Source organism: Ammospiza caudacuta, chromosome 36 (genome assembly GCF_027887145.1).
Source record: "Ammospiza caudacuta isolate bAmmCau1 chromosome 36, bAmmCau1.pri, whole genome shotgun sequence".
Taxonomy (NCBI): domain Eukaryota; kingdom Metazoa; phylum Chordata; class Aves; order Passeriformes; family Passerellidae; genus Ammospiza; species Ammospiza caudacuta.
The window spans coordinates 374,277-401,094 of record NC_080628.1 but is presented as its reverse complement, the minus strand read 5'-3'; the positions used below and the strand labels follow the sequence as shown (position 1 = coordinate 401,094).

Sequence of the window (26,818 nt, the reverse complement as noted above, 5' to 3'; positions counted from 1 at the left end):
TTTTTAATACACCATTTCAAACAAGGCCCCGCCCCCATTGCATTCTAGGGCCGCTTTCGCAGGCCACGCCCCTCATTGCCTATTATAGACATCCTTCCCTAGGCCACGCCCCTCATTACTTTTTGAAGACCCGCTTTCCTTCAGGCCACGCCCCTCATTACCTTTTATGGACCCTCTTCCCTCCAGGCCACGCCTTTCGTTTCCTTTTTTAGCTCTCGTCCCGAAGCCCCGCCCACTCACCCTCACGCAGGCCCCGCCCCCGTTTTTCCCGCGCTGTGACGTCATCGGAGCGCGCCGGGGAAGAAGCGGCGCAGCAATGGCGGCGGTGGCGGCGCCGCGGGCCCCTCCGGCCGCGCCGCTGCTCGAGGCGCTCTCGGCGCTCTCGGCGCTGCCCCCGCACCGCGGGGCCCTCCCGGGCATCGTGCGGGGCCTCCGCGACAGCGCCGGGACCCAGGTACGGGCCCGGGACGGGAAACCGCCCTCAGCGAGAGAGGGGGGCCCTGAGGGGGAGGCGGGAAACGGGATCGCCTCAGGGCTGGGAGAGTCAAAAAACGGGATTGGGAACCCTAAAAACTCGAATCTGATCCTAAAAAACCGGGACCGGACCCCAAAAACGGGATCGCCTCAGGGAGAGAGAGAGAGGGGCCTTGAAGGGTGGGCGGGAAACGGGATCGCCTCAGGGGCGGGAGGGGCAAAAAACGGGATTGGCAACCCGAAAAACGGGATTTAACCCAAAAACGGGATCGCCTCGGGGGTGGGGAACTTTAAAAAACGGGTCTGACCCTAAAAACGGGATTGGGAACCATAAAAACCGGGATCTGACCCCAAAAACGGGATCGCCTCAGGGAGAGAGAGAGAGAGGGGCCCTGAGGGCGGGCGGGAAACGGGATCGCCTCAGGGGCGGGAGAGCCAACAAGGGGGATTGGAGACCCGAAAAAATCGGATCTGCCCCTAAAAACGTGATCGCCTCACGGGGGGAAGTCTAAACCACGGGATCTGACCCTAAAAACGGGATTGGGAACCATAAACACCGGGATCTGACCCAAAACCGGGATCGCCTCAGGGATGGGGAGCGCCAAAAAATGGGATCGGACCCTAAAAAATGGGATCTAGCCCCCAGAAATGGGATCTGGCCCCAAAAACCGGGACTGGGAACCCCAAAGCGGGATCTGACCCTGCAAAGTAGGATCGCCTTGTGGGGGGGAGAGGCAGGAAACGGGATTGGGAACCCTAAAAACCGGATTTGGCCCCAAAACTGGGGTGTGACCTGAAAAAAATGGATCTGACCCTAAAAATGGGATGGGGAACTATAGAAACCATAAAATCCATAAAATCCGGGATCTGACCCCAAAATCCGGGCTCCCCTCGGGGACTGGGGCCCCTCCCCCATCCCCCCACATGACTCCCGCTCACTCCCACCTGACCTTTGACCCTCCACTGACCCCAGAGTGACCCCTTTGACCCCTGCCCCTCCCCCAGGCCGCTCTCGGGGGTCTCCTCGGTGTCACCAGCGCCCGCCTGGGCTCCATGAAGACGCGGTGAGTGACAGCTGTGTCAGCCAATCACAGCGCGGGCCACGCACCTGCCACCCCCTCATTGGCTGCTGCCATGGGTGGGGTAAAAGCCAATGAAAATGCAGTGTGGGGGTGGGGCCAGCTCGGGAGCCAATGGGAATCGGTCTCTGAGTGACAGCTCAAAAAGCCAATCAGAGCGCAGGGCTCACATCTCCCTCATCCTCATTGGCTGCCACTCTGGGATGGGCGGGGCTGGGTGAGAATTAATGGAAATGCAGTGAGGGGGTGGGGCCAGCTGGGTAGCCAATGGGAATTGTTCTCTGTGCAGGCATTGGTCAGGAGGAGCCAATCAGGGGAGGTTTTAGTCCTGGGGGCGGGGCCAATCAGGAGGAGGGGGTGTGGCCTCTTAGCGCTCTTTGATTGGCCGAATATTGTGGGTAAGGTTTAAGCAGCCAATCAAGTGTTTGCTTTGGTGCATGGCTAATTAGGGTGGGTGGGGCTTGTCTGTGATTGGCTGCTGGGTGTGGCTTCATGCCAACCAATCAGAATCCATGTGAGAGCCGTGCCCTCCTCCAGGGTACCCTTATATGGAAAGTGGGTGGAGCTCGAGCCGCTCTGCAGCCAATCAGAGCTGTGGGTGGAACCATGGTGGGCGTGGCTCTATTCCAGCCAATCAGGCTCCATTTGAGAACCACGCCCTCACCTGGGCTGCCCTTATAAGGGAAAGTAGGTGGAGCTTGGGCCTTTCGGCAGCCAATCGGGTGTGTGGGTGGGGCCAGAGTGGGTGGGGCCTCAGCCTTCACCTGTGGGCCACGCCCCGTCCCGCGCTTTCCTTTTATGGCCAGTGGGTGGGGCTTGCCACTCCCAGCAGCCAATCGGGGCTGTGGGGCGTGGCTGGGCGGGCCGGTGGGCGTGTCCCGGCTCAGCCAATGGCGTCGCAGCTTCGAGGGGCTGTGCCTGCTGTCGCTGTTGGTCAGCGAGAGCCCCAGCGAGGCCTTCCAGCAGCACTGCCTGGGCTGGCTCCGCCTCCTGCAGCACCTGCTCCAGGTGAGCGACGGGACACACCTGGGCACACCTGGGCACACCTCGGATACACCTGGGGTACACCTGGGCACACCTGGGGGGAATGGGCACACCTGGGGACACCTGAGATACACCTGGGCACACCTCGGATACACCTGAGTACACCTGGGCACACCTGGGCACACCTGGGATACACCTGGGCACACCTGGGCACACCTGGATACACCTGGGCACACCTGGGAGGGTCCCACACCCCATTTTTGACCGATTTTCACCATTTTAGGGGGATTTTTTGGGCGATTTTTGGGCCTTTTTTTGGGATTTTTTGGGCTATTCTGACGTTATTTTTCCTGGGGGTATCTCTCTAATTTGGGGAGGGGTCCTGACCGTTCCTGCTGCCCCTCCCAGCCGCAGGACCCCCCTCCCGCAGTGACGCTGGGGGTGTTTTGGGGGGTCCCACACCCCAATTTTGACCAATTTTCACCATTTTTGGACGATTTTTGGGCTATTCCGATGGGATTTTTTGGGCTATTTTTCGGGGACTTTTTGGGCTATTTTTATGGGGTTTTTTCTGGGGGTCTTTCTCTAATTTGGGGAGGGGTCCTGACCGTTCCTGTTGCCCCCCCCCCCCCCCCCCAGTCTCAGGACCCCCCTCAAGATGATTTTGTGGGGTCTCTCACCCCATTTCCGATGGATTTTCACCATTTTTTGGGGGATTTTTTTGGGCTATTTTTATGGGGTTTTTTCTGGGGGTCTCTCTCTAATTTGAGGAGGGGTCCTGACCGTTCCTGCTGCCCCCCCCCCCCCCAGTCTCAGGACCCCCCTCCCACGGTGGCCCTGGGGGTCTCGGTGCTGCGGGAGCTGCTGCGCTTCTCGGCTCAGCTGCCGGAGCTGGCGCGGGACATCGGCACCAACCACATCCCCGGCATCCTCACCTCCCTGCTGGCCCTGCGGCCCGAGGTGCGGGCACGAAATGGGTCTGGGGGCTTCGGGGGGGGTCCTGGGCTGCTGGTTTGGGGGAAAAAACGGGATCGGAATGGGATAAATATGGAGAAAATGGGGCTAAAATTAAAAATAAAGCAGGTTCTAAGGGATTAGAATGGGACTAGAAAGGGTTAAAGTGGGTCTGGGGGCTCGAATTGGGTCTGGGGGCTTCGGGGAGTGTTGGTTTGGGTGGATTTTGGGGGTTTTGGGGTGTTCTGGGGCACCAACCACATCCCCGGCATCCTCACCTCCCTGCTGGCCCTGCAGCCCGAGGTGCGGGCCCGAATTGGGTCTGGGGGCTTCGGGGGGGGTCCTGGGCTGGGGGTTTGGGGGGGTTTGGGGGAAAAAACGTGGTTAGAATGGGATAAATATGGAGAAAATGGGACTAAAATTAAAAATAAAACAGGTTCCAAGGGGTTAAAATGGGACTAGGAAGGGTTAAAATGGGTCTGGGGGCTTGAGTTGGGTCTGGGGGCTTCGGGGAGTGTTGGTTTGGGTGGACTTGGGGGGGGTTTTGGGGGGTTTTGGGGCACCAACCACATCCCCGGCATCCTCACCTCCCTGCTGGCCCTGCGGCCCGAGGTCTGGGGGCGGGGGCTCGAATTGGGTCTGGGGGCTTCGTGGGAGGTCGGTCTGGGAGGGGTAGGGGAGAAGAAATGGGAAAAAACGGGGTTAAAACAGAGAAAATGGGATTTAAATGAGAAAAAACCCCGGGATTTAAGGGGTTAAAATGGGTCTGGGGGCTCCAGATGGGTCTGGGGGCTTCGGGGGGGTCCTGGGGTGCTGGTTTGGGGGAAAAAGGGGGATTAAAATGAAGAAAATGGGACTAAAATAAAAAAAATGGGATTTAAAGGGTTAAGATGGACTAGAAAGGGTTAAAATGGGTCTGGGGGCTCGAATTGGGTCTGGGGTCTTCGGGGGGGTCAGTTTGAGGAGGGGATGGGGGGGGAAATGAGAAAAAATGGGACTAAAATGGAAAAAAAAAAAAGGGATTTAAGGGGTTGAAATGGGACTGGAAAGGGTTAAATGGGTCTGGGGGCTCGAATTGGGTCTGGGGGCTTTGGGAGGTGTCAGTTTGGGGGGGCTGGGAGGGAAAAAATGGGATTAGAATGGAGAAAAACGGGATTGGAATGGAAAACAGGGAGGATCTCAGGGGTTGAAATGGGTCTGGGGGCTCCAGTTGGGTCTGGGGGCTTTGGGGGCTCCGTTTGAGGGGCATCGTTTGGGGAGAACTCTCGGGATTTCCGTGAGTTTTGATAAATCCTTAATTTGGGGAGGGGTCTCGGGGGTCCTGGGGGGTCCCCCCGAATTTGGGGGGGGTCTGGGTGAGTTTGGGGAGGGGTCTCAGGGGGGATTTGGGGAGGGGTCTGGGTGGATTTGGGGAGGGGTCTGGGTAATTTGGGGAGGGGTCTGGGTGAATTTGGGGAGGGGTCTGGGTGAATTTGGGGGGGTCTCGGTGAATTTGGGGAGGGGTCTGGGTGAATTTGGGGAGGGGTCTGGGTGAATTTGGGGAGGGGTCTGGGGGGATTTGGGGAGGGGTCTGGATGGATTTGGGGAGGGGTCTCAGGGGGGATTTGGGGGGGGGTCTGGGTGAATTTGGGGAGGGGTCTCAGGGGGGATTTGGGGGGGGGTCTGGGTGAATTTGGGGAGGGGTCTCACCCGTTCCCCCGGCAGTGCGAGCTCTCCACGCTGGAGGGGATCAAATCCTGCCTGAGCTTCTACCCCGGCGCCTGCGGCTCCATGCGGGTGAGACCCCTCCCCAAATTACCCAACCCCCGAGACCCCTCCCCAAATTACCCAACCCCCGAGACCCCTCCCCAAATTACCCAAACCCCCCGAGACCCCTCCCCAAATTACCCAGACCCCCCTGAGACCCCTCCCCAAATTACCAAATCCCCCAAATCCCTCCTGAGACCCCTCCCCAAATTACCCAAATCCCCCCAAATCCCTCCTGAGACCCCTCCCCAAATTACCCAGACCCCTGAGACCCCTCCCCAAATTACCCAAACCCCCCAAAATCCCCCCCAAGACCCCTCCCCAAATTACCCAACCGCCTGAGACCCCTCCCCAAATTACCCAACCCCCTGAGACCCCTCCCCAAATTACCCAAACCCCCCGAGACCCCCGGGACCCCTCCCCAAATTACCTAAACCCCCCAAAATCTCCCTGAGACCCCTCCCCAAATTCCCCAAACCCCTCTGAGACCCCTCCCCAAATTATCCAAACCCCCCGGGACCCCTCCCCAAATTACCTAAATCCCCCAAAATCTCCCCGAGACCCCTCCCCAAATTACCCAAACCCCCCAAAATCCCCCCTGAGACCCCTCCCCAAATTACCCAAACCCTCCGAGACCCCTCCCCAAATTACCCCCAAGACCCCTCCCCAAATTACCCAAACTCCCTGAGACCCCTCCCCAAATTACCCAGACCCCTGAGACCCCTCCCCAAAATCCCCGAGACCCCCGGGACCCCTCCCCAAATTACCCAAACCCCCCAAAATCCCCCCTGAGACCCCTCCCCAAATTACCCAAATCCTTCTGAGGGGTCCCTGAGGGTGAGACCCCTCCCCAAATTACCCAAATCCCCCCAAAATGACCCCAAATCCCCCCTGAGCCCCCTCCCCAATTTAAGACCAATTTGGGGAGGGGTCTCGGCCCCGGGACCCCCCAAAACCTCCCCAAATTTCCCCTGGGGGGGGTCCCTGAGCCCCCTCCCCAATTCAGGGCCAATTTGGGGAGGGGTCTGGGCCCCGGGACCCCCCCAAAACCTCCCCAAATTCCCCCCCAGGGGAAGCTGGCCGCGCATTTCCTGTCCCGCATCGACAGCGACAGCCCCCGCACGCAGCAGGTGGGACCCCAAAACTGGGGGGGTTTCTGGGGATTTGGGGGATTTTGGGGTTTTTTGGGATTTTTTGGGATTTTTTGGGGTTTTGGGGGATTTTTTGAGGTTTTTTGAGGTTGTTTTGGGGGGAACTTTGATGGTTTTTTGGGGTGGTTTTGGGAGGTTTGGGGGTTTTTGGGGGGATTTGGGGGAATTTTGGGGTTTTTCAGGAGGATTTTGGGGTGGTTTTGGGAGGTTTGGGGGTTTTTGGGGCGACCTTGGGGGGATTTGGGGGAATTTCGGGGTTTTTCAGGAGGATTTTGGGGTGGTTTTGGGGGTTTTTGGGGCGATCTTGGGGGGAATTTTGGGGTTTTTCAGGAGGATTTTGGGGTGGTTTTGGGGTTTTTTTTGGGGTGCTTAAGGGTGGTTTTGGGTTTTTTGGGAGGTTTGGGGGGGTCTTGGGACAGTTTTGGGGTGGCTTTTGGGGGGTTTGGGGCTTTTGAGGAATTTGGGGGTTTTTTTAGGGTGGTTTTGGGTATTTGGGGGGCGTTTTGGGGGAACTTGGGGTGGTTTTGGGTTTTTTTTGGGGTGATTTAGGGGGCATTTTGGAGGAGTTTTTTTGGGGGAATTCGGGGGTTTCGGGGGGATTTTGGGGGGTGGGGGTTGGGGGTTTTGGGCGGTATTTTTGGGGATTTTTTGGGGTAGTTTTGGGATGGCTTAGGGGTTTCTTGGGGGGCTTTTGGTGGTGTTTTGGGGGATTTTAGGGTTTTTTGGCGTGGTTTTGGGGGGTCCTGGCGTGGTTTGGGGAGGGCTTTTGGGGGGATTTTTGGGGTTTTTTGCAGCACTTTTGGGGGATTTTGGCATTTCTGGGGCAGTTCCTGGGGGTTTTTTGGGGTCCTGAATCAGAATTTTGGGGTCCCAGCCCCGTTTTTGGGGTCCCCGACCCCGTTTCTGTTTGTGTTTAGCCCTGGGTCGCGGCTTCTGGGGCACTTTTGGGGCACTTTGGCGTTTCCGGGGCAGTTTCCGGGGTTTTTTAGGTTCCTGAATCCGATTTTGGGGGTTTCAGGGTTATTTGTGGGGTTCCTGACCCCATTTTTGGGGTCCCTAACCCCGTTTTTCCCCATTCCCACCTGGCCCGCGCGTGCTACGCGCTGGGCTGAGGTTTATGGTGGAATTTTGGGGCAGTTTTTGGGTGTTTTGCAGGTTTCTGGGGCAGGTTCTGGGGGTTTTCGAGGGTCCTGAATCAGAATTTTGGGGTCCCGGCCCCTTTTTTAGCATCTCTAACCCCATTTTTCCCCGTTTTTCCCCGTTTTTCCCCGTTTTTCCCCGTTTCCAGCTGGCCTGCGAGTGCTACGCGCTGCTGCCGGCGCTGGGCTGGGGCAGCTCTGGGGCGGTTTTTTGGGCATTTTGCAGGTTTCTGGGGCATTTTCTGGGGGTTTTTTGGGGTCCTGAATCAGATTTTGGGGGTTTGAAGATTATTTTCGGGGTCCCCAACCCCGTTTTTGTTGGTTTGTAGCTGGCCTGCCAGCGCTACGCATCGGACTGGGCGTTCTGGGGCAGTTTTGGGGCAGTTTTGGGGGAGTTTTCAGGTTCCTGGGGCATTTTCTGGGGGTTTTTTGGGGTCCTGAACCAGAACCTGGGGGTTTGAGGGTTATTTTCGGGGTCCCTAACCCCGTTTCCGTTGGTTCCCAGCTGGCCTGCGAGTGCTACGCGCTGCTGCCGGCGCTGGGCCGCGGATTCTCGCAGGGCTTGCGGCACACGGAGTGCTGGCACCAGCAGCTGCAGGGGGTGCTGGCCACGCTGCACGGGCTGCTGGGGGCGCTCTTCGAGGGCTGCGAGACCGGTCAGGGCTTCTGGGGGGATTTGGGGGGGATTTGGGGTCATTTTGGGGGGATTTGGGGTCATTCGGGGGGGATCTGGGGTCATTTGGGGTGGTTTATGTGGGATTTGGGGTGCTGGCCACGCTGCACGGGCTGCTGGGGGCGCTCTTTGGGGGCTGCGAGACCGGTCAGGGGTTCTGGAATGATCTGGGGGGGGATTTGGGGTCATTTGGGGGGATTTGGGGTCATTTTGGGGTGGTTCGTGTGGGATTTTGGGGATGTTTAGGGGGGATTTGGGGTGGTTTGGGGGGTGCTGGCCACGCTTCAGGGGCTGCTGGGGGCGCTCTTTGGGGGCTGCGAGAGCGGTCAGCGGTTCTGGGGGGATTTGGGGGGGATTTGGGGTCGTTTGGGGTGGTTTATGTGAGATTTGGGGTGCCCTGGCCACGCTGCACAGGCTGCTGGGGGCGCTCTTCGAGGGCTGTGAGAGCGGTGAGGGGGCCTGGAAAAAATTGGGGTCATTTTGGGGGGATTTGGGTCATTTTGGGGTGGTTTATGTGGGATTTGGGGTGGTTTAGGGGTCATTTCGGGGGTGCTGGCCACGCTGCACGGGCTGCTGGGGGCGCTCTTTGGGGGCTGCGAGAGCGGTGAGGGGTTCTGGAATGATCTGGGGGGGGATTTGGGGTCATTTGGGGGGGATTTGGGGTCGTTTGGGGTGGTTTATGTGTTGTTTGGGGGGCATTTTGGGTGGGTTAGGGGAGGTTTTTGGGGATTTGGGGAGGTTTCAGGGGGATTTTGGGCCATTTGGGGCAGTTTAGGGGAAGTTTGGGTGATTCAGGGGAGATTTCGGGGGGGTTTTTGGGAGATTTGGGGTGGTTGGGTGGAATTTTGGGGAGGTTTGGGATGGTTTTCGGGTCCTACAGGGCTGCTGAAAGGAAAGGAAAATTTTGGGGTGAATTTTGGGGCCATTTGGGGAGGATTTGGGGGAGATTTAGGATGGTTTTGGGGTGCTATGGGGATATTAAAGGGAGGCAGGGTTTTGGGTTGAATTTTGGGGTTTTTGGGGTCGTTTTGGGGTGGTTTTGGGTTCCTGTAGGGCTGGTAAAGGAAGATAAAGATTTTGGGGTGAATTTTGGGGTCGTTTGAGGAGGTTTTGGGATGGTTTTGGCTTCCTATGGGGCTGTCGAAGGGAGTTGAGGATTTTGGGGTAAATTTTGGGGTGATTTCTGGTGCTTTTGGGATTGGTTTCAGGGTTCCCCAGGGCTGTTGAAGCGGGATGAGGATTTTGGGGTAAGTTTTGGGGTTTTTGGGTTCCAGACCCGCTCCCGTACGAGGGTCCCGGGGTGGAGCTGCTGCTGCCCCCGCCCCAGGACGACGCTGGGGGGATCCTGACCCTGCACTCGAGGTTCTCGGGGCTCTGCCGCGTCCTCAAGCTGCTCCTCAGGTACCAAAATCCCCCAAATTCACCCCAAAATCACCAAAACCCCAAAAAACCTGAAATCCCCATCAAAATCCACCCAAAAACCCCAAAATATCCCCTCGGGGGATCCTGACCCTGCACTCGAGGTTCTCGGGGTTCTGCCTTGTCCTCAAGCTGCTCCTCAGGTACCAAAATCCCCCAAATTCACCCCAAAATCACCAAAAACCACAAAATCCCCTCAAAATCCACCCTGGGACCCCAAATTCTCCCTCACATCCAGCCAGGAGTCCCCAAAACCTCAAAATCTTCCCCAAAACCCACCCTGAGAACCCCAAAATCCATCCTGGGAACCTCCAAACCCCTCCCAGTTCCCTCCCAGTTCATCCCAGTTATCCCAGTCCCCTCCCAGTTCATTCCCAGTCCCTCCCAGTGACCCCAAACCCCCTCCCAGTATAACCCAGTCCCTCCCAGTAACCCCCTCTCCGTTCCCAGTAAGGATGTCGTGGCCCTGGTTCTCTCCCAGTCCGTCCCAGTCCATCCCAGTCCGTCCCAGTCCATCTCTCCCCGTTCCCAGTAAGGATTTCATGGTCCCAGTCCCTCCCAGTTGGTTCCCAGTTCATTCCCAGTTCATTCCCAGTTCATCCCAGTCCCTCCCAGTCCCTCCCAGTTCCGTTTCTCCCCGTTCCCAGTAAGGATTTCGTGGCCCCGGTCACCGTCCCCGTTCAGGACATTTTGGATCTCGTTTGCCGCGCCCTCAACGTCACCACCAAGAACCTGGTGAGTGTCACCCCAAAATAACCCAAAATCACCCCAAAAATCCCTCAAAAATCACCTCAAAATTACCCCAAAATCACCCAAAAATCTCCTCAAAATTACCCCCAAAAAAACCAAAAATCACTCAAAAATCACTTAAAAATTACCCCAAAAATCATTCTAAAACACTTCCTGTCACCCCAAAATAGCCCAAAATCACCTCAAAATCACCCCAAAAATCACCTCAAAATTACTCCAAAAGAACCCCAAAATCAGCCCAAAAATCAGCCCAAAACCACCTCAAAATTAGCCCCCCAAAAACCCAAAATTCATCCCAAAAATCACCTCAAAATTACTCCAAAAAAACCCCAAAAATCACCTCAAAATTACCCCAAAAATCACCCCAAAAAAACCCAAAATCACTCCCAAATTTCCTGAAAATCGCCTCAAAATGACTCCAAAAATCACCCCAAAAATCGATCTGAACACTTCCTGAGTGTCACCCCAAAATACCCCAAAAAAACACTCCCAAAACCACAAAATTGCCCCAAAATCACCCCAAAAACCAGCCCAAACCCCTTCCGACTGCCGCCCCAAAACCACCCCCAAAATCACCCCAAAAATCTTCCCAAAAATCACCCCCAAAACCACAAAATTGCCCCAAAATCACCCCAAAAATCTTCCCAAAACCAAAACCGCCCCAAATCACCCCAAAATGGCTCCAGAACGATCCCAGTTTAAACCGGTTTGTCTCGATTGGAGCTGGTTTATCCCAATTTAAACCGGTTTATTCCGGCTTAAACCAGTTTGCTGTGCTTTATCCCGGTCTGAGCCGGTTCTTACTGGTTTATACTGGTCCGTACTGGTCCCTACTGGTCCATACTGGTTTATACTGGTCCCTACTGGTCCATACTGGTCCCTACTGGTTTATACTGGTCCCTACTGGTCCATACTGGTCCCTACTGGTCCATACTGGTCCGTACTGGTCCATACTGGTTTATACTGGTCCATACTGGTCCATACTGGTCCATACTGGTCCATACTGGTCCGTACTGGTCCATACTGGTCCATACTGGTCCATACTGGTCCATACTGGTCCATACTGGTCCATACTGGTCCATACTGGTCCGTACTGGTCCATACCGGTCCATACTGGTCCATACTGGTCTATACTGGTCCGTACTGGTCCATACTGGTCCATACTGGTCCGTACTGGTCCATACCGGTCCATACTGGTCCATACTGGTCCGCACTGGTTTCAGAGCTGGTTTGGGGAGGGGCCCCTGCGGGGGCTGCTGCTGCCCCAGGTGCACCTGGACGCGCTCGACGTGCTGGGGGCGCTGCTGCTGGCGTGAGTTACTGGTTATGCTGGGTTATACTGGTTTGTACTGGGTTATACTGGGTTATACTGGTTTGTACTGGGTTATACTGGGACAGGGGCTGGGGGCGCTGCTGCTGGCGTGAGTTACTGGTTATGCTGGGTTATACTGGTTTGTACTGGGTTATACTGGGTTATACTGGTTTGTACTGGGTTATACTGGGACAGGGGCTGGGGGCGCTGCTGCTGGCGTGAGTTACTGGTTATGCTGGGTTATACTGGTTTGTACTGGGTTATACTGGGTTATACTGGTTTGTACTGGGTTATACTGGGACAGGGGCTGGGGGCGCTGCTGCTGGCGTGAGTTACTGGTTATGCTGGGTTATACTGGTTTGTACTGGGTTATGCTGGGTTATGGTGGTTATACTGGGTTACACTGGGTTACACTGGGATATACTGGGTTATACTGGGATATACTGGGTTACACTGGGTTATACTGGGTTATACTGGGTTATACTGGGTTATACTGGGTTACACTGGGTTATACTGGGTTATACTGGGTTATACTGGTTATACTGGTTTATACTGGTTATACTGGTTATACTGGTTATACTGGTTTATGCTGGTTTATGGTGGTTATAGTGGTTACACTGGGTTACACTGGGTTACACTGGGTTATACTGGTTATACTGGGTTATACTGGTTATACTGGTTTATACTGGTTACACTGGGTTACACTGGGTTGCACTGGGTTACACTGGGTTACACTGGGTTATACTGGGTTATACTGGTTATACTGGTTATACTGGTTTATACTGGTTACACTGGGTTACACTGGGTTACACTGGGTTACACTGGGTTATACTGGTTATACTGGGTTATACTGGTTATACTGGTTATACTGGTTTATAGTGGTTACACTGGGTTACATTGGGTTGCACTGGGTTATACTGGTTATACTGGGTTATACTGGTTATACTGGTTATACTGGTTACACTGGGTTACACTGGGTTGCACTGGGTTACACTGGGTTATACTGGTTATACTGGGTTATACTGGTTACACTGGGTTGCACTGGGTTATACTGGGTTATACTGGGACAGGGGCTGGGGGCGCTGCTGCTGGTGTGAGTTTGTACTGGTTTATACTGGTTTATACTGGTTATGCTGGGAGGGACTGGGAATGCTCAGAGGGATCCAGGTGGGATTTTGGGGGAATTTTGGGCAATTCTGGGTGGATTTTTTGGGGATTTTGGGTAATTTCAGCTGGGTTTTTTTGGGAATTCTGATGGAATTTTGACGGAATTTTGGGAATTTTGCTCATTTCAGGTGCGGAGCCCGCCTGGTTCGCTGGGGGTCCCTCCTGGGGGGGATTTGGGGGATTTTTGGGGCATTTTTGGGGGACTTTGGGCAATTCCGGGTGTGTTTTTGTGGGGTTTTTGGGGGTTTGGGTCATTCCAGGTGGGTTTTTTGGGGGAATTTCGGTGGAATTTTGTTAACTTTGGTTATTTCAGGTGCGGAGCCCGCCTGGTGCGCTGGGGGTCCCTCCTGGGCCGCCTCTTCCCGCAGGTCCTGAGCTCCTGGAGCGGCCCCCGGGACCCCCCCCCGGGGCAGGAGAGACCCTTCGGGTACGGAAATGGGGCAAAAAAACACAGAAATGGGAAAAAACGCCCAGAAATGGGAAAAAACACCAAAAAATGGGAAAAAAAAAAAAAAAACAGGAAATGGGGGAAAAACAGACAGGAATGGGAAAAAATGCCCAGAAATGGGGGAGAAGCACCAAAAATGGGAAAAAACCTAGAGGAAATGGGGGAAAAACAGACAGGAATGGGAAAAATGCTCAGAAATGGGGAAAAAACAGCCAGGAAATGGGAAAAAATGTCCAGAAATGGGGAAAAATGCCCGGAAATGGGGAAAGAACCAGAAAAATGGGGAAAAATGTCCAGAAATGGGGGAAGAAATGCCCAGAATGGGGGAAAATAACCAAGGAAATGAGGATAGAACCAGAAAAATGGAAAAAAATACCCAGGAAATGAGGGAAAAAATCCTCAAAATGGGAGAAAACAGCCCGGAAATAGGGAAAAAGATTCCCAGGAATGGGGAAAAAACCCCAGGAAATGGGGATAGAAACAAAAAAATGGGGAAAAGAACCCCAAAAATGGGAAAAGGGAACCTGAAAATGGGGAGGGGTTTGGGGGCTTCACCTTGGGGGTGGATTTAGGGGGTCTTGGGGTGGTTTTGGGGTTTTCAGGGTGGGTTGTAGGGGGGTTTTGGGCTCCCTGACCCCGTTTTTGGGGTCACTGAACCCATTTCTGGGATCCCTGACCCCGTTTTTGGGGTCCCCAGGGCCGTGAGGAGCCGCCTGTACCGGGTGCTGGAGCTGTGGGTGCAGGGAGGGTTTGGGGTGGTTTTTGGGGTGGTTTTGGGGGTTTTTGGGGTCCCTGACCCCGTTTTTGGGGTCCCCAGGGCCGTGAGGAGCCGCCTGTACCGGGTGCTGGAGCTGTGGGTGCAGGTGGCCGGGGCGGCCTCGGGGGTCCTGCAGAGCCCCGGGACCCCCAGCGAGGTCCTGCTGGCTCACCTGCTCAGCGACATCAGCCCCCCCAGCGAGGGCACCAAGGTGACTCAGAACCCCCCCTTTGCACCCCAAAATCCCCCTCAGTCGCCCCAAAACTGCTCTTTTTCCTGAAAAATGGTTCCTTTTCGCCCCAAAATCTCATTCTTTCACCTCAAAACAGCTCCTTTCTATCCCAAAACGTCACCTTTCCACCTCATAACTGCCCTTTTTCCCAAAATTTTCCCTTTTTCACCCTAAAATAACCCTTCATCTCCCCAAAACTGTTCCTTGTCACCCCAAAATCTCCTTTTTTCACCTCATATCCACCCTTTCCCATCCCAATCCACCCCCTTTCACCCCAAAACTGCCCTTTTTACCAAAAAAATGCCCTTTTTCACCCCAAAATGCTCCCCTGCCTACTAAAATTTTTCTTGGATCCCCAATTTCCCCATTTGACCCCCCCAATCTCCTCCAAACCCCCCAAAATCTCCCCAAAAATCCCCAACTTTCCCCCGAAATCTCCCCCAAACCCCCAAATTTTCCCCAAAATCCCATCCAAACCCCCAAAATCTCGTCCAAAACTCCCAATTTTCCCCCAAATTCCCCCCCCTGACCCCCCAATTTTTTGGCAGCTGCGGGTGGAGCCCAAGCCCAGCGCCCCCAAAAGGCCCAAACTGGGGGAGGGGCTGGAGGGGCCCCCCCTGCACCGCAAGGGGGAACCCGCGGCCAACAGCGACACCTGCGCCGCTGCCCTGGCAGGTAAAGCCCAGATCACCCCCAAAACACCCAGAAATCACCCCAAAAACGGGCCGGGAACCACGGGAATCAACTCGGCACCCCCAAAAACCCCAAAGTACCCCAAAAACACCCAGAAATCACCCCAAAATCACCCAGAAATCACCCCAAAATCACCCAGAAATCACCCCCAAAACCACCCAGAAATCACCCCCAAACACCCAGAAATCACCCCAAAAACACCCAGAAATCACCCCAAAAACGGGCCGGGAACCACGGGAATCAACTCGGCACCCCCAAAAACCCCAAAGTACTCCAAAAACCCCAAATCACCCCCAAAACACCCAGAAATCACCCCCAAAATCACCCAGAAATCACCTGAACAATCCCAAAAAACGGGCTGGGAATGGCAGGAATCAGCTCAGCATCCCAAAAACCCCAAATCACCCCAAAATTACCCCAAAATTAGGCAGAAATCAGCCCAAAAACGGGCTGGGAACTACAGGAATCAACTCAGCACCCCCAAAAACCCCAAAAGTACCCCAAAATTACCCAAAATCGGCCCCAAATCACCCCAAAACCAGCCTGGAAACCGCGGCAATCAACCCTGCACCCCCAAAAAACCCCAAAGTACCCCAAATTTACCCCAAAATCGGCTGAAATCACCCCAAAAATCAACCCAGGACCCCAAAATTCCCCCCAGAACTCCCAAAATTTGCCCCAAAATCCACCTGGAACCCCAAAATTCCCCCACGGACCCCCCCAAATTCCACCCAAAATTCCCCCTGGGACCCCCAAAATTCCCTCTGGGCGGGGTCAGGAATTGGGGAGGGGTCCCCAAAATTGACCAATCCCCCCCCCGATTTTTGGGGTTCCCCCCCAGCCCTGCGCAGGATCCTCCTCACGGGGGGACCCCTGATCAAGGAGGAGACGCACAGGGTGAGGAATGGGGGGTTTTGGGGGATTTTGGGGGATTTTTGGGGGGATTTGGGGATTTTTGGGAGTCTGGAGGGGATTTTGGGAAGAATTGGGGGGGATTTGGGGGGTCTGGAGGGGATTTTTGGGAGGAATTTGGAGGATTTTGGGGGGGATTTGGGGATTTTTGGGGGGATTTTTGGGATTTTTGGGAGATTTTGGGAGTCTGGAGGGGATTTTGGGAAGAGTTTGGGGGATTTGGGGGGGATTTGGGGAGTCTGGAGGGGATTTTTGGGAGGAATTTGGGGGATTTTGGAGGATTTTTGGTGCATTTGGGGGGATTCTGGGAGGAATTTGGGGATTTTTGGGGATATTGGGAGGATTTTGGGAGATTTTGGGGAGTCTGGAGGGGATTTTGGGGGGGATTTGGGACATTTTGGGCATATTTGAGGGGATTTTGGGGGGATTTTTGGGGGGATTTGGGAGGATTTAATTTTGCACCCCAATTTTCAGTTTCTCAATTCAATGTTTTAATTTCCCACCCCAGTCTTTGATATTTACCCCAAATATTTTAACTTGTCGCCCCAATTTTATGTATTTACCCAATATTTCAATTTCTCACCCCAATTTTTTTTATATTTTCCCCGAAATTTCATGTGTTTCACCCCAATTTTTTATATTTCTCCCCAATATTTTAATTTTCCACCCCAATTTATTTTTGTGCATTTCCCCCCAATTTGTGTGCATTTCCCCCAATATTTCAATTTCCCACCCCAATTTATTTTTGTGCATTTCCCCCCAATTTTTGTGCATTTCCCCCAATATTTTAATTCCTGCCCCGATATTTTAATTCCTCCCCCTGATATTTCAATTTCCCACCCCATTTTTTTACATTTACCCTCAAATTTCTTGTATTTCACCCCAACTTTTGTGCATTTCCCCCCAATATTTTAACTCCTCCCCCCAATATTTCAATTCCTCCCCTGATATTTCAATTTCCCACCCCATTTTTTTTTACATTTACCCCCAAATTTCTTGTATTTCACCCCAACTTTTGTGCGTTTCCTCCCAATTTTTGTGCGTTTCCCCCAATACTTTAATTCCTCCCCTCAACATTTCAACTTCCCACCCCAACATTTCAATCTCCCCCGGTTTTATTGCCGTTTCCCCCAGCATTTCATTAATTAACCTCGTTAACCCCCCCCCGTTTTGCAGCGCCTGCAGGAGCTGGTGGTGCCGCTGGCCCTGCGCCTGCCCCAGCTCTGCCCCCCGGAGCTTTTTGGCCCCTCGGGGTCGCCGTACGGGAGCGCGCGCTGCCGGGGGGGGCTCTACGGGGTCCTGCAGGCGCTGCTGCTGGGGGCCCCCCCCGGGGCCGCGCCCCCCCTGCAGTGCGCGCTGAGGGCCTTCGGGCAGGGCCAGAGGGACCCCGACGTGCAGGTGAGAGCCCGAAATATCCCTGAAATCACCCCAAAAATCCCCATGGAAATAGCCCCAAAATATCCCTGAAATCACCCCAAAAATCCCTGTAAAAATGGCCCCAAAATGGCCCCCCCAAGCCCCCCCTGCAGTGCGCGCTGAGGGCCTTCGGGCAGGGCCAGAGGGACCCCGACGTGCAGGTGAGAGCCAGAAATATCCCTGAAATCACCCCAAAAATCCCTGTAAAAATGGCCCCAAAACACCCTGAAATCACCCCAAAAATCCCTGTAAAAATGGCCCCAAAACACCCTGAAATCACCCCAAAAATCCCCATGGAAATGGCCCCAAAATATCCCTGAAATCACCCCAAAAATCCTGTAACGATAGCCCCAAAATATCCCTGAAATCACCCCAAAAATCCCCATGGAAATGGCCCCAAAATATCCCTGAAATCACCCCAAAAATCCCCATGGAAATAGCCCCAAAATATCCCTGAAATCACCCCAAAAATCCCTGTAAAAATGGCCCCAAAATGGCCCCCCCAAGCCCCCCCTGCAGTGCGCGCTGAGGGCCTTCGGGCAGGGCCAGAGGGACCCCGACGTGCAGGTGAGAGCCCGAAATATCCCTGAAATCACCCCAAAAATCCTGTAAAAATGGCCCCAAAACACCCTGAAATCACCCCAAAAATCCCTGTAAAAATGGCCCCAAAACACCCTGAAATCACCCCAAAAATCCTGTAAAAATGGCCCCAAAACACCCTGAAATCACCCCAAAAATCCCCATGGAAATGGCCCCAAATTATCCCTGAAATCACCCCAAAAATCCCTGTAACAATAGCCCCAAAATATCCCTGAAATCACCCCAAAAATCCTGTAACAATATCCCGAAATTATCCCTGAAATCACCCCAAAAATCCTGTAAAAATAGCTTCAAAATATCCCTGAAATCACCCCAAAAATCCTGTAACAATTGCCCCAAAATGGCCCCAAAATGTCCCTGAAATCACCCCAAAAATATCCATGGAAATAGCCCCAAATTATCCCTGAAATATCCCCAAATTATCCCTGAAATATCCCCTAATTATCCTAAAAACATTCCAAAAATATCCGCAAGTTATCTCTAAAATATCCCTGAATTAGCCCGAAATTATCCCTAAAACACCCTAAAAATATCCCAAAATATCCCCGTTATCTCTAAAATATCCCTAAATTATCCTTAAAATATCTCTAAAATACCGTAAAAATATCCTGAAATTATCCTAAAAAAATCCCCAAATTTTCTCTAAAATTCCCCCAAAATAATCCTAAAAGTATCCCTGAAATAGCCCCAAAAATATCCCAAATTCCCCATTAAAATATCCCAAATTCCCCATTAAAATATCCCCAAATTCCACATTGAAATATCCTGAAATTCCCCATTGAAATATCCCAAATTCCCCATTGAAATATCCCAAATTCCACATTGAAATATCCTGAAATTCCCCATTGAAATATCCCAAATTCCCCATTGAAATATCCCAAATTCCCCATTAAAATATCCCAAATTCCCCATTGAAATATCCCCAAATTCCCCATTGAAATATCCCCAAATTCCCCATTGAAATATCCCAAATTCCCCATTGAAATGGGCCCGAAATAGCCCCAAATTATCCCCCAAAATCCCCAATTTATCCCCACCATGTCTCAAAATTATCAGAAAAATCCTCATTCCAATTTCTCTCTCCCCTCCCCCATTTCTGACCCCACCCCCATTGTGCCCCTCCCCCATTTCTCTGACCCCACCCCCATTGTGCCCCTCCCCCATTTCTCTGACCCCACCCCCATTGTGCCCCTCCCCCATTTCTGACCCCACCCCTATTTTGCCCCTCCCCCATTTCTAACCCCTCCCTATGTTGCCCCTCCCCCATGTCTCTGGCCCCTCCCCCATGTTGCCCCTCCCCCATCTCCCTGGCCCCTCCCCCATCTCCCTGGCCCCTCCCCCATGTTGCCCCTCCCCCATCTCCCTGGCCCCTCCCCCCTGTTGCCCCTCCCCCCGCAGGTCTCCTCCCAGTGCCGCGAGCTCCTCCTCCTGTGCACCGCCCTCTCCCGCCCCCTGCTGCCCCTCCCCCCCTCCCCTCCCCCCTCCGGCCCCTCCCCCCACGCCCCTCCCCCGTTCCGCCCCCCTCCCCCCAACCCCTCCCCCCCCTCCTCCTCCTCCTCCTCCGGCACCGCCGCCCCTCCCCCTCCCCCCGCGGCCAGACCCGAGCCGCCCCCCCCTCACGGCGAGGGGGCGGGGCCTGCGGGCGGGCCGGGGGCGGGGCCGGGGGCGGGGCCCGGGCTGGGGGCGGGGCCGCGGCCGCGCCGCCCGGTGTTCGTGCACTACGAGCGCGAGGAGAGCTCGGACGTGGAGATCTCGCTCGAGAGCGACTCGGACGATTCCGTGGTGATCGTGCCCAAGAAGGGCCCGGAGCCGCGCCCCGACAGGATGGGGGGAGGGGCGGCCGCCCCGCCCCCGCCGCCCCCGCCCCCTCCCCCGCCGCCGCCCCCTCCCCCCACGCCGCCCGCGGCCCCCGAGCCCGCGCGGGGCCGGGACGGGGAGGAGGAGGAGGAGGAGGAGGAGGAGGAAGGGGAGGAGGCGGCGGTGATGGCGGGGGAGGGGGTGATGGGGGCGGGGATGGGGGATGGGGGCGTGATGGGCGATGGGGGAGGGGCGGGCAGCCCCGCGGTGGGGGGGGGAGGGGAAGGCGGAGGGGAGGGGGAGGGGCAGGACGGCGTGGGGGAGGGGCCGGCGGTGATCAACATCAACAGCAGCGAGGAGGAGGAGGAGGAGGAGGAGGAGGATGAAGAGTTTGGGGAGGAAGAGGAGGAGGAGGAGGAGGAGGAGGAGTTCTTTGAGGAGGAAGAGGAGGAGTTTGAAGAGGAAGAGGAGGAGTTTGAGGAGGAGGAGGAGTTCGAGGAGGAAGAGGAGGGGGAGGGGCTGTCCGAGGATGAGGAGGAGGAAGAGGAGGAGGAGGAGGAGGAAGGAGCGGGGGGGGCGGGGCCGGCCGAAGGCGGTGGGGGAGGGGCGCTGCTCCTGATGGAGGTGGAGGAGACCCCGCCCGCCCCTCCCCCACCGCCCCCCGAGGCTCCCCCCGAGCCCCTCCCCCCCGAAATACAGGAGGAGGAAGAGGAGGGGGGGCAGGGGGAGGAAGCACCGGAACCGCCCCTCCCCCCTCACCCCGACCCGCCCCCTCCCCCACCCTCCTCCCCCCCGCCCCTCCCCCCCCACCCCGAGGCTCCCCCCGCCCCTCCCCCCGCCCTCGAGGCCGCCCCCAAATCCCCTCCCCCACCAGCCCCGCCCCCCGCGGGGGGGCCCGGCCCCCAAATCCCCTCCCCCACCCCCGCCCCTCCCCCACCCCTGCAGGAGGAGCCCCCGGAGCCCCCCCGGGACAAGGAGGAGGTAAAGGGGGAGGGGGGGAGGGGATTTGGGGCGAATTTGGGCGTCCTGGGGGGATTTTTAGGAATTTGGGGAAGATTTAGGGGTCCCGATGTGGATTTTTAGGGAATTTTAAAAGAATTTGGGGGTCCAAATAGCGATTTTTGGGAATTTGGGGATAATTAGGGGGTCCTGAGGGGAAAATTTGGGAATCTGGGGTGGATCTGGGGGTCTTGAGGCAGAGTTTAGGGAATTGGGGGGCGTTTTGGGAGTCCTGCGGAGGAATTCGGTGCTCTTGGGGGGAATTTTTTAGGATTTGGGGGTCCTGAATGGGATTTTTGGCAACTTGAGCATAATTCAGGCCTGATTTTGAGGAAGGGTCTCCGTATTTTGTGACACCCCACCACAGGAACAAGACGAAACCACCACCATGCTGGCCGATTTCATCGACTGCCCCCCCGACGACGAGAAAACCCCCGAGACCCCTCTGTGAACCCCCCGAAACCCCCAAATCCGGGGGGATTCCCCCCAATAAACGCCGCCCCCTCCCCAAATTCCCTTTTTGGCCTCCGGGTCCTCCGCGCCGCTGGGGGCGCTGTGCGCCGGGAGCGGTCCGATCGCGCATGCGCGGCGCCTCGTCACAAAGGCGCGCCAACAAGACGCCGCCGCCATCTTGGCTCCGTGAGGGGGGAGCGGCCGCCATGTTGGAGCCGCCGCCATGAAACCGCCGCGGCGGCGCCGCCTGATCCCGGCGCGGTTCGTGCGGCTCCCGCCGAGCCCCGAGCGGCCGCAGCGGGGCCCGTGGGGGCTGAGGGAGAAGCGGGCGCTGCTGGAGGCGCTGCGGGACGAGGCTCGGCGGGGCCTCCCCGAGTCCCGGCTGGTGGCGGCGCTGAGGGAGAGGCTGCCTCGAAGAAGCGAGGAGGAGGTGGGGAGGGAGGGGGGCGGCTTCGGGAGATCCTTGAGGGACCCTCAGAGCGCCTGAGAGGGTCGGGGATTCACGGTCAGGTTCCCTCCGGGAAGCCCTGAAATTGCCACCTCAGAATTGCCAAATTCCTCCCTCTAGGATCCCCAAATTTTCCCTCAGAGACGCCAAATTCCCCCTCACGGACCCCCAGAATTCCCCCTTATGGACCCCCAAATGCCCCCTCAAAAGACCCCAAAATTTCCTCTCAGAGACCCCCAAATTGCGCCCTCAGGGATCCCCAAATTTCCCCCTCAAATTTCCCCCCTCAAATTTCCCCCCAAATTTTCCCTCAGAGACGCCCAAATTCCCTCTCAAAATCCCCCAAATTCCGCGCTCAGAGACCCCCAAATTTCCTCTCAGAAGTTCCTTTAATTCACCTGTCATGGATCCCCAAATTCGCCCTCATGGATCCTCGAATTCCACCTAAAGAGACCCCCAAAATGCCCCCTCAAAAGACCCCAAACTTCCCCTCTCAAACACCCCCAAATTCCCCCTTTAGAGACCCCAAAATTCCCCCTCATAGATACCCAAATTCCACCCTCAGGGACCCCAAAATTCCTCCTTAAAACTCGCTCAAACTCTGCCTTCAGGGACCCCAAAATTTCCCCTCATGGATCTCCAAATTCCCCCTCCAAGACCCCAAAATTCCCTCTCAGAGACCCCCAAATTCTCCTTCAAAACCCCCTCAAATCTCCCCTCAAAATCTCCTCAAGTTCCCCCTCAGAGACCCCAAAAATCCCCTCAGAAATCCCCAAATTCCCTCTCAAAAACCCCTCAAGTTCCCCCCTCAAAGAGACCCCAAAATTCCCCCAAATTCCCCTCAGAGACCCCAAAATCCCACCCAGGACCCTTTTAGAGTAATTTAAGGGGAAATTTTTGGGGTCCTGGGCAGAATTTTTCAGGTTCCCCAAAACTTCGACATCCTTGGGGTGAAATTTTGGCATCCTGGGTTGGATTTTACATCGGAAATTCCCCAAAAAATTCAGGAATTTTGGGGAAATCTCAGGGAAAATCCCCCAAAATTTGGGTCTCGGGGGGGTTCCAACCCCCCCCACCCCCCGCAAAATTTTGGGGAGCCCCAAAAATTCCCGAATTTTCCCCGATTTTGGCAGATCCGGGCGCAGGTGGTGCTGCTGCGGGGCCGGGCGGCGCGGGAGGCGCTGAGCTCCAAATTCCGGAACTTTCTGCAATTCCAGCGCCGGATCCGCGCCCCCATCCAGGTCTGGGGGGGATTCGGGAATTTTGGGGGGTCCCTATCCGAGTTGTGGGGGGATTTCGGGGCTTTTTTGGGAATTCTGCTGGTCCCCATCCAGGTTTTGGGGGGATTTTGGGGGATTTGGGGAATTTTGAGGGGTCCTGAGGTGGAAATTTTCTGGAATTTTGGAGCTGGATCCGCTCCTCCATTGAGGTTCTGGGGAGATTTTGAAAATTTTGGGGAATTTTGGGGGATCCTGAGGGGATTCTGGGGGGTCCTGAGCTCAGAATTTGGGAAATTTTCTGGAATTTTGGAGCCAGAATATTCCCCCCATCCAAGTTTGGGGGGGATTTTGGAGGGTCCTGGGATAATTTTGGGGTGATTTCAGGTGCCCAAAACAACTTTTGGGCTTACCAAATTGATTTTTTGGGTTCTTTAACCAATTCTTGGGGTTCCAGGGTTGATTTTTGGAGTTTCCGCCCCAATTTTGGGGTTCCAGTGCTGATTTTTGGGATTTCCAGGTTTGATTTTGGGGTTCCAGGGATGATTTTGATATCCCCGGGTTGATTTTGGGGTTCCCAACCCCATTTTTTTGTATCCCCCAGTGGATTTTGGGGTTCCACAGCTGATTTTGAGTTCCCAAGCCCATTTTTGGGATCCCATAGTTTATTTGGGGGTTCCAGGGCTGATTTTTAGGGTTCCAGGGTTGAATTTTGGGGTTCCTGGGCTGATTTTTGGGGTTCCAGGGCTGATTTTTGGGGTTTTAACGAATTTTTGGGGTTCCAGGGAGGATTTTGGGGTTTCCAGTGCCAATTTTTGGTGTTTTTAACCCAATTGTTGGTGTCCCCAGGTGTGGCAAGACCTGACCGAGACCCTCGTGGGGGGACCCCTGGAGAGCCCCCCCAGCGCCGCCTTCTCCCAGGTGAGGGGTCCTGGGGGGGATCCCCCAAATCCTTCCCCCCAAATTCAGGGTGAAACCCCCAAAAAACCCAAAAAAACCCCAAAAATCCCCAAAATGCCCCTCAGGTGCTGACGCTGGCGGCCACGGAGCCCCTGACCCTGGAGCACTCCCGACCCCCCCAGAATTTGGGAACCCCCCAAAATTCGGGGACCCCCCCGGAGGTGGAGACCCCCCAAAATTCGGGGTCCCCCCAAAACCCGGGGGGGTGGGAGGTGAATTTTGGGAGGATTTACGAATTCCTGGCTCGGATCAGCGCGGGGGGGGAGGCGCCCCCACTGCCCCCCACAGGTGAGGGGGGACCCCAAAATCTGGGGAGGGAAAAATCCCCAAAATTGGGGGAGAAATCCCGAAAAATTTGGGGGGAAAACTCAAAAATTTTGGGGAGCAAAACCCAAACATTTGGGAGGGAAAATGAAAATTTGGGGGGGAAAACCTTAAAAATTTTGGGGGGGGAAACCCCAAAAATTACAGAGGAAAAATTAAAGTTCGGGAGGGAATTCCTAAAAATTTGGGAGGGAAATCCCAAAAATTTGTTGGGGAGGGCTGGGAAATTTTGGGGAGAGGAAAAGGGGATGGGAATTGTTGGGGGGGGTCCCTAAAAATTGGGGGGGAAATCCCAAAACCCAAAAACTTTGAGGGGGAAACCCAAAATTTGGGGGGCAGAAATGCCAAAAATTTCGGGGAGGCCCCAAAATAATGGGGAGGGGGGAGAAGTGGGGCAGGGGCAAAATTTGGGGGTCCCAGTCCCATTTTAGGGTATCCCAGTTCAAACTGGGCCGATCCCAGTCCCAAACTGGGGGGTCCTGACCCTGTATTTCCCCCCCCCCCGGAATCCGCGGTGGTTCTGTCCTTACTGGGAGCGCTGCCGGCAGAACTGGGAGATCCCACTCCCATTTTAGGGGTTCCCAGTCCCAAATTTGGGGTTCCCAGTCCCATTTTGGGGGTTCCCAGTGTAATTTTGGGGGTCCCAGTCCCATTTTAGGGGTTCCCAGTTTAGTTTTGGGGTTCCCATTCCCATTTTTGGGATTCCCAGTCCCATTTTAGGGGTTTCCAGTCCCAAATTTGGGGTTCCCAGTCCCATTTTAGGGGTTCCCAGTGTAATTTTGGGGTTCCCAGTCCCATTTTAGGGGTTTCCAGTCCCAAATTTGGGGTTCCCAGTGTAATTTTGGGATTCCCAGTCCCATTTTAGGGGTTTCCAGTCCCAAATTTGGGGTTCCCAGTCCCATTTTAGGGGTTCCCAGTGTAATTTTGGGGGTCCCAGTCCCATCTTAGGGGTTCCCAGTTTAGTTTTGGGGTTCCCATTCCCATTTTAGGGGACCCAGTCCCAAACTGGGGGGGTCCTGACCCCGTTTTCTCCCCCCCACAGAGTCCGCGGTGGTTCTGTCCTTACTGGGAGCGCTGCCGGCCGAACTGGGAGCGCTGGGGGCGCTGGGGGGGCTCCAGCGGCACCTGCGGGGGCTCTGGGGGTCCCTGAGCGCCCCCCAAACCCCGGGGGGGCCCCCCCAGAGCCCCGAGCCCGCCCAGTGCCCCCCCCTGAACCCCTTGCTGGTGCCACTGGGGTTACTGGGACGGGCGGCCTGAGGGGGGGAGGGGCGAAATTCCGAATTTGGGGGGGCCCAAAATTCCGGGGGGGTCCCAAAATTCCTCAGGGAGAGACCCCAAATTCCCGAATTTTGGGTGGAATCCCAAATTCCCTGAGGGAGGTCCCAAATTCCCTCGGAATTCACAATTTTTTGGGGGGGATCCCAAATTTTGGGACGATCCCAAATCCCCTCTGCTCTTTCCCAGGGGTTTTTGGAGATGGGGAGAAAAATAAAAGTTTGGATTTTGCCAAAGTTGGAGCAAATTCGGGACTCGTTTGTGGGGGTGACTGGGAGGGAACTGGGAGAAACTGGGAGGGAACTGGGATGGACTGGGAATGAACTGAGAGGGAACTGGGGCAAACTGGGAGGGACTGGGAGGGACTGGTCCATACTGGGATGCTCAGATCCAGACTCTGAAGTGTCTGACCTGGTTTGAACTGGTTTGTGCTTATCCCCACTGGTCCATACCGGTCCATACTGGTTTTCACTGGTCCATACTGGTCCATACTGGTTTATACCGGTCCATACTGCTCCATACTGGTTTTCACTGGTCCATAGTGGTTTATACTGGTCCATACTGGTCCATTCCGGTCCATACTGGTTTATACCGGTCCATACTGGTCCATACTGGTTTTCACTGGTCCATAGTGGTTTATACCGGTCCATACTGGTCCATACTGGTTTATACCGGTCCATACTGGTCCATACTGGTTTTCACTGGTTTTCACCGGTTCCCCGTTCCGCGCGGGGTGGGGGAGGGGCGCCGGGACGTGCGTGGGAACTCGCGCTGTGGGCGGGGCCTCGCCCACGCCCCTCCCACGCCCCTCCCCCGCCCGTCCCCGCGCCTGCGCTTTGCGCCCCCGCGCCTGCGCAGAGCCCGAGCCCCGCCCCCTCCCACGCCCGCCCCCGCCCTCCCCCCCCGCGCCCCTCCCCCGCCCCGGCTTTTCCCACGCCCCTCCCCCCACGGCGGGACCGCGGCGGCCGCGCGCCCCCCGCCCCTCCCCCACCGCGGCCGACGGGACCCCCGGAGCGGAACCGGAACCGGAACCGAGACCGGAACCGGGACCGAACCGGGACCGCCCCTCCCCCGCCCCGGGCCGGACGCGACCCCTCCCCCCCCGATCCCGATCACCCCTCCCCCCGCCCCCCCCCGCGCGCGCCGATCGGGACCCCCCCCCCCCCAGCGGACCCCTCCCCCACCCGCGCGCGGACCCCTCCCCCACCCGCGGGGCCGAGTTCGGGGAGGGGGGGAGGGGGCGCCCCTCCCCCACCGCAGGAACCGCGCGGGGCGCGACCCCTCCCCCACCCCCATCGCCCCTCCCCCACCTCACCCGGCTGCGGCGCGAGTCACGTGATCCGCGAGCGACCCCTCCCCAAATTGCCCCAAAATTCCCCAAATTCCTCAAGCCCCGCCCACAAAGCGCCTGGGACCACCCCCCAAAATTCCCCGGATTT

The 26,818-nt window shown here is 55.9% G+C and overlaps 2 protein-coding genes across 3 annotated transcripts; both read left to right on the top strand.

Moving 5' to 3' along the window:
• The first annotated feature begins 300 nt into the window (after window positions 1-300).
• Window positions 301-21,153, top strand: PELP1 (proline, glutamate and leucine rich protein 1). The gene is made up of 20 exons (XM_058822922.1): window positions 301-454; window positions 1,480-1,538; window positions 2,456-2,561; window positions 3,348-3,497; window positions 5,196-5,267; window positions 6,308-6,367; window positions 8,033-8,183; window positions 9,475-9,601; window positions 10,267-10,354; window positions 11,593-11,681; window positions 13,162-13,275; window positions 14,114-14,264; window positions 14,834-14,960; window positions 15,820-15,875; window positions 17,067-17,288; window positions 19,305-19,380; window positions 19,505-19,527; window positions 19,821-20,036; window positions 20,649-20,684; window positions 21,070-21,153. The coding sequence occupies exons 1-20, from the start codon at window positions 317-319 to the stop codon at window positions 21,151-21,153; spliced, it is 2,145 nt and encodes a 714-aa protein (XP_058678905.1). The 5' UTR covers window positions 301-316.
• On the top strand, window positions 21,120-25,597 carry SNAPC2 (small nuclear RNA activating complex polypeptide 2). 2 transcript variants are annotated; one of them, XM_058822965.1, is made up of 5 exons: window positions 21,130-21,585; window positions 22,737-22,844; window positions 23,670-23,741; window positions 23,846-24,068; window positions 25,147-25,593. In XM_058822965.1, the coding sequence occupies exons 1-5, from the start codon at window positions 21,379-21,381 to the stop codon at window positions 25,359-25,361; spliced, it is 825 nt and encodes a 274-aa protein (XP_058678948.1). In that variant the 5' UTR covers window positions 21,130-21,378; the 3' UTR covers window positions 25,362-25,593. The 2 variants fall into 2 exon arrangements, with proteins under 2 accessions (XP_058678949.1, XP_058678948.1); XM_058822966.1 differs by lacking the exon at window positions 22,737-22,844 and having other exon boundaries at window positions 21,120-21,585; window positions 25,147-25,597.
• Window positions 25,598-26,818: the final 1,221 nt, after the last annotated feature.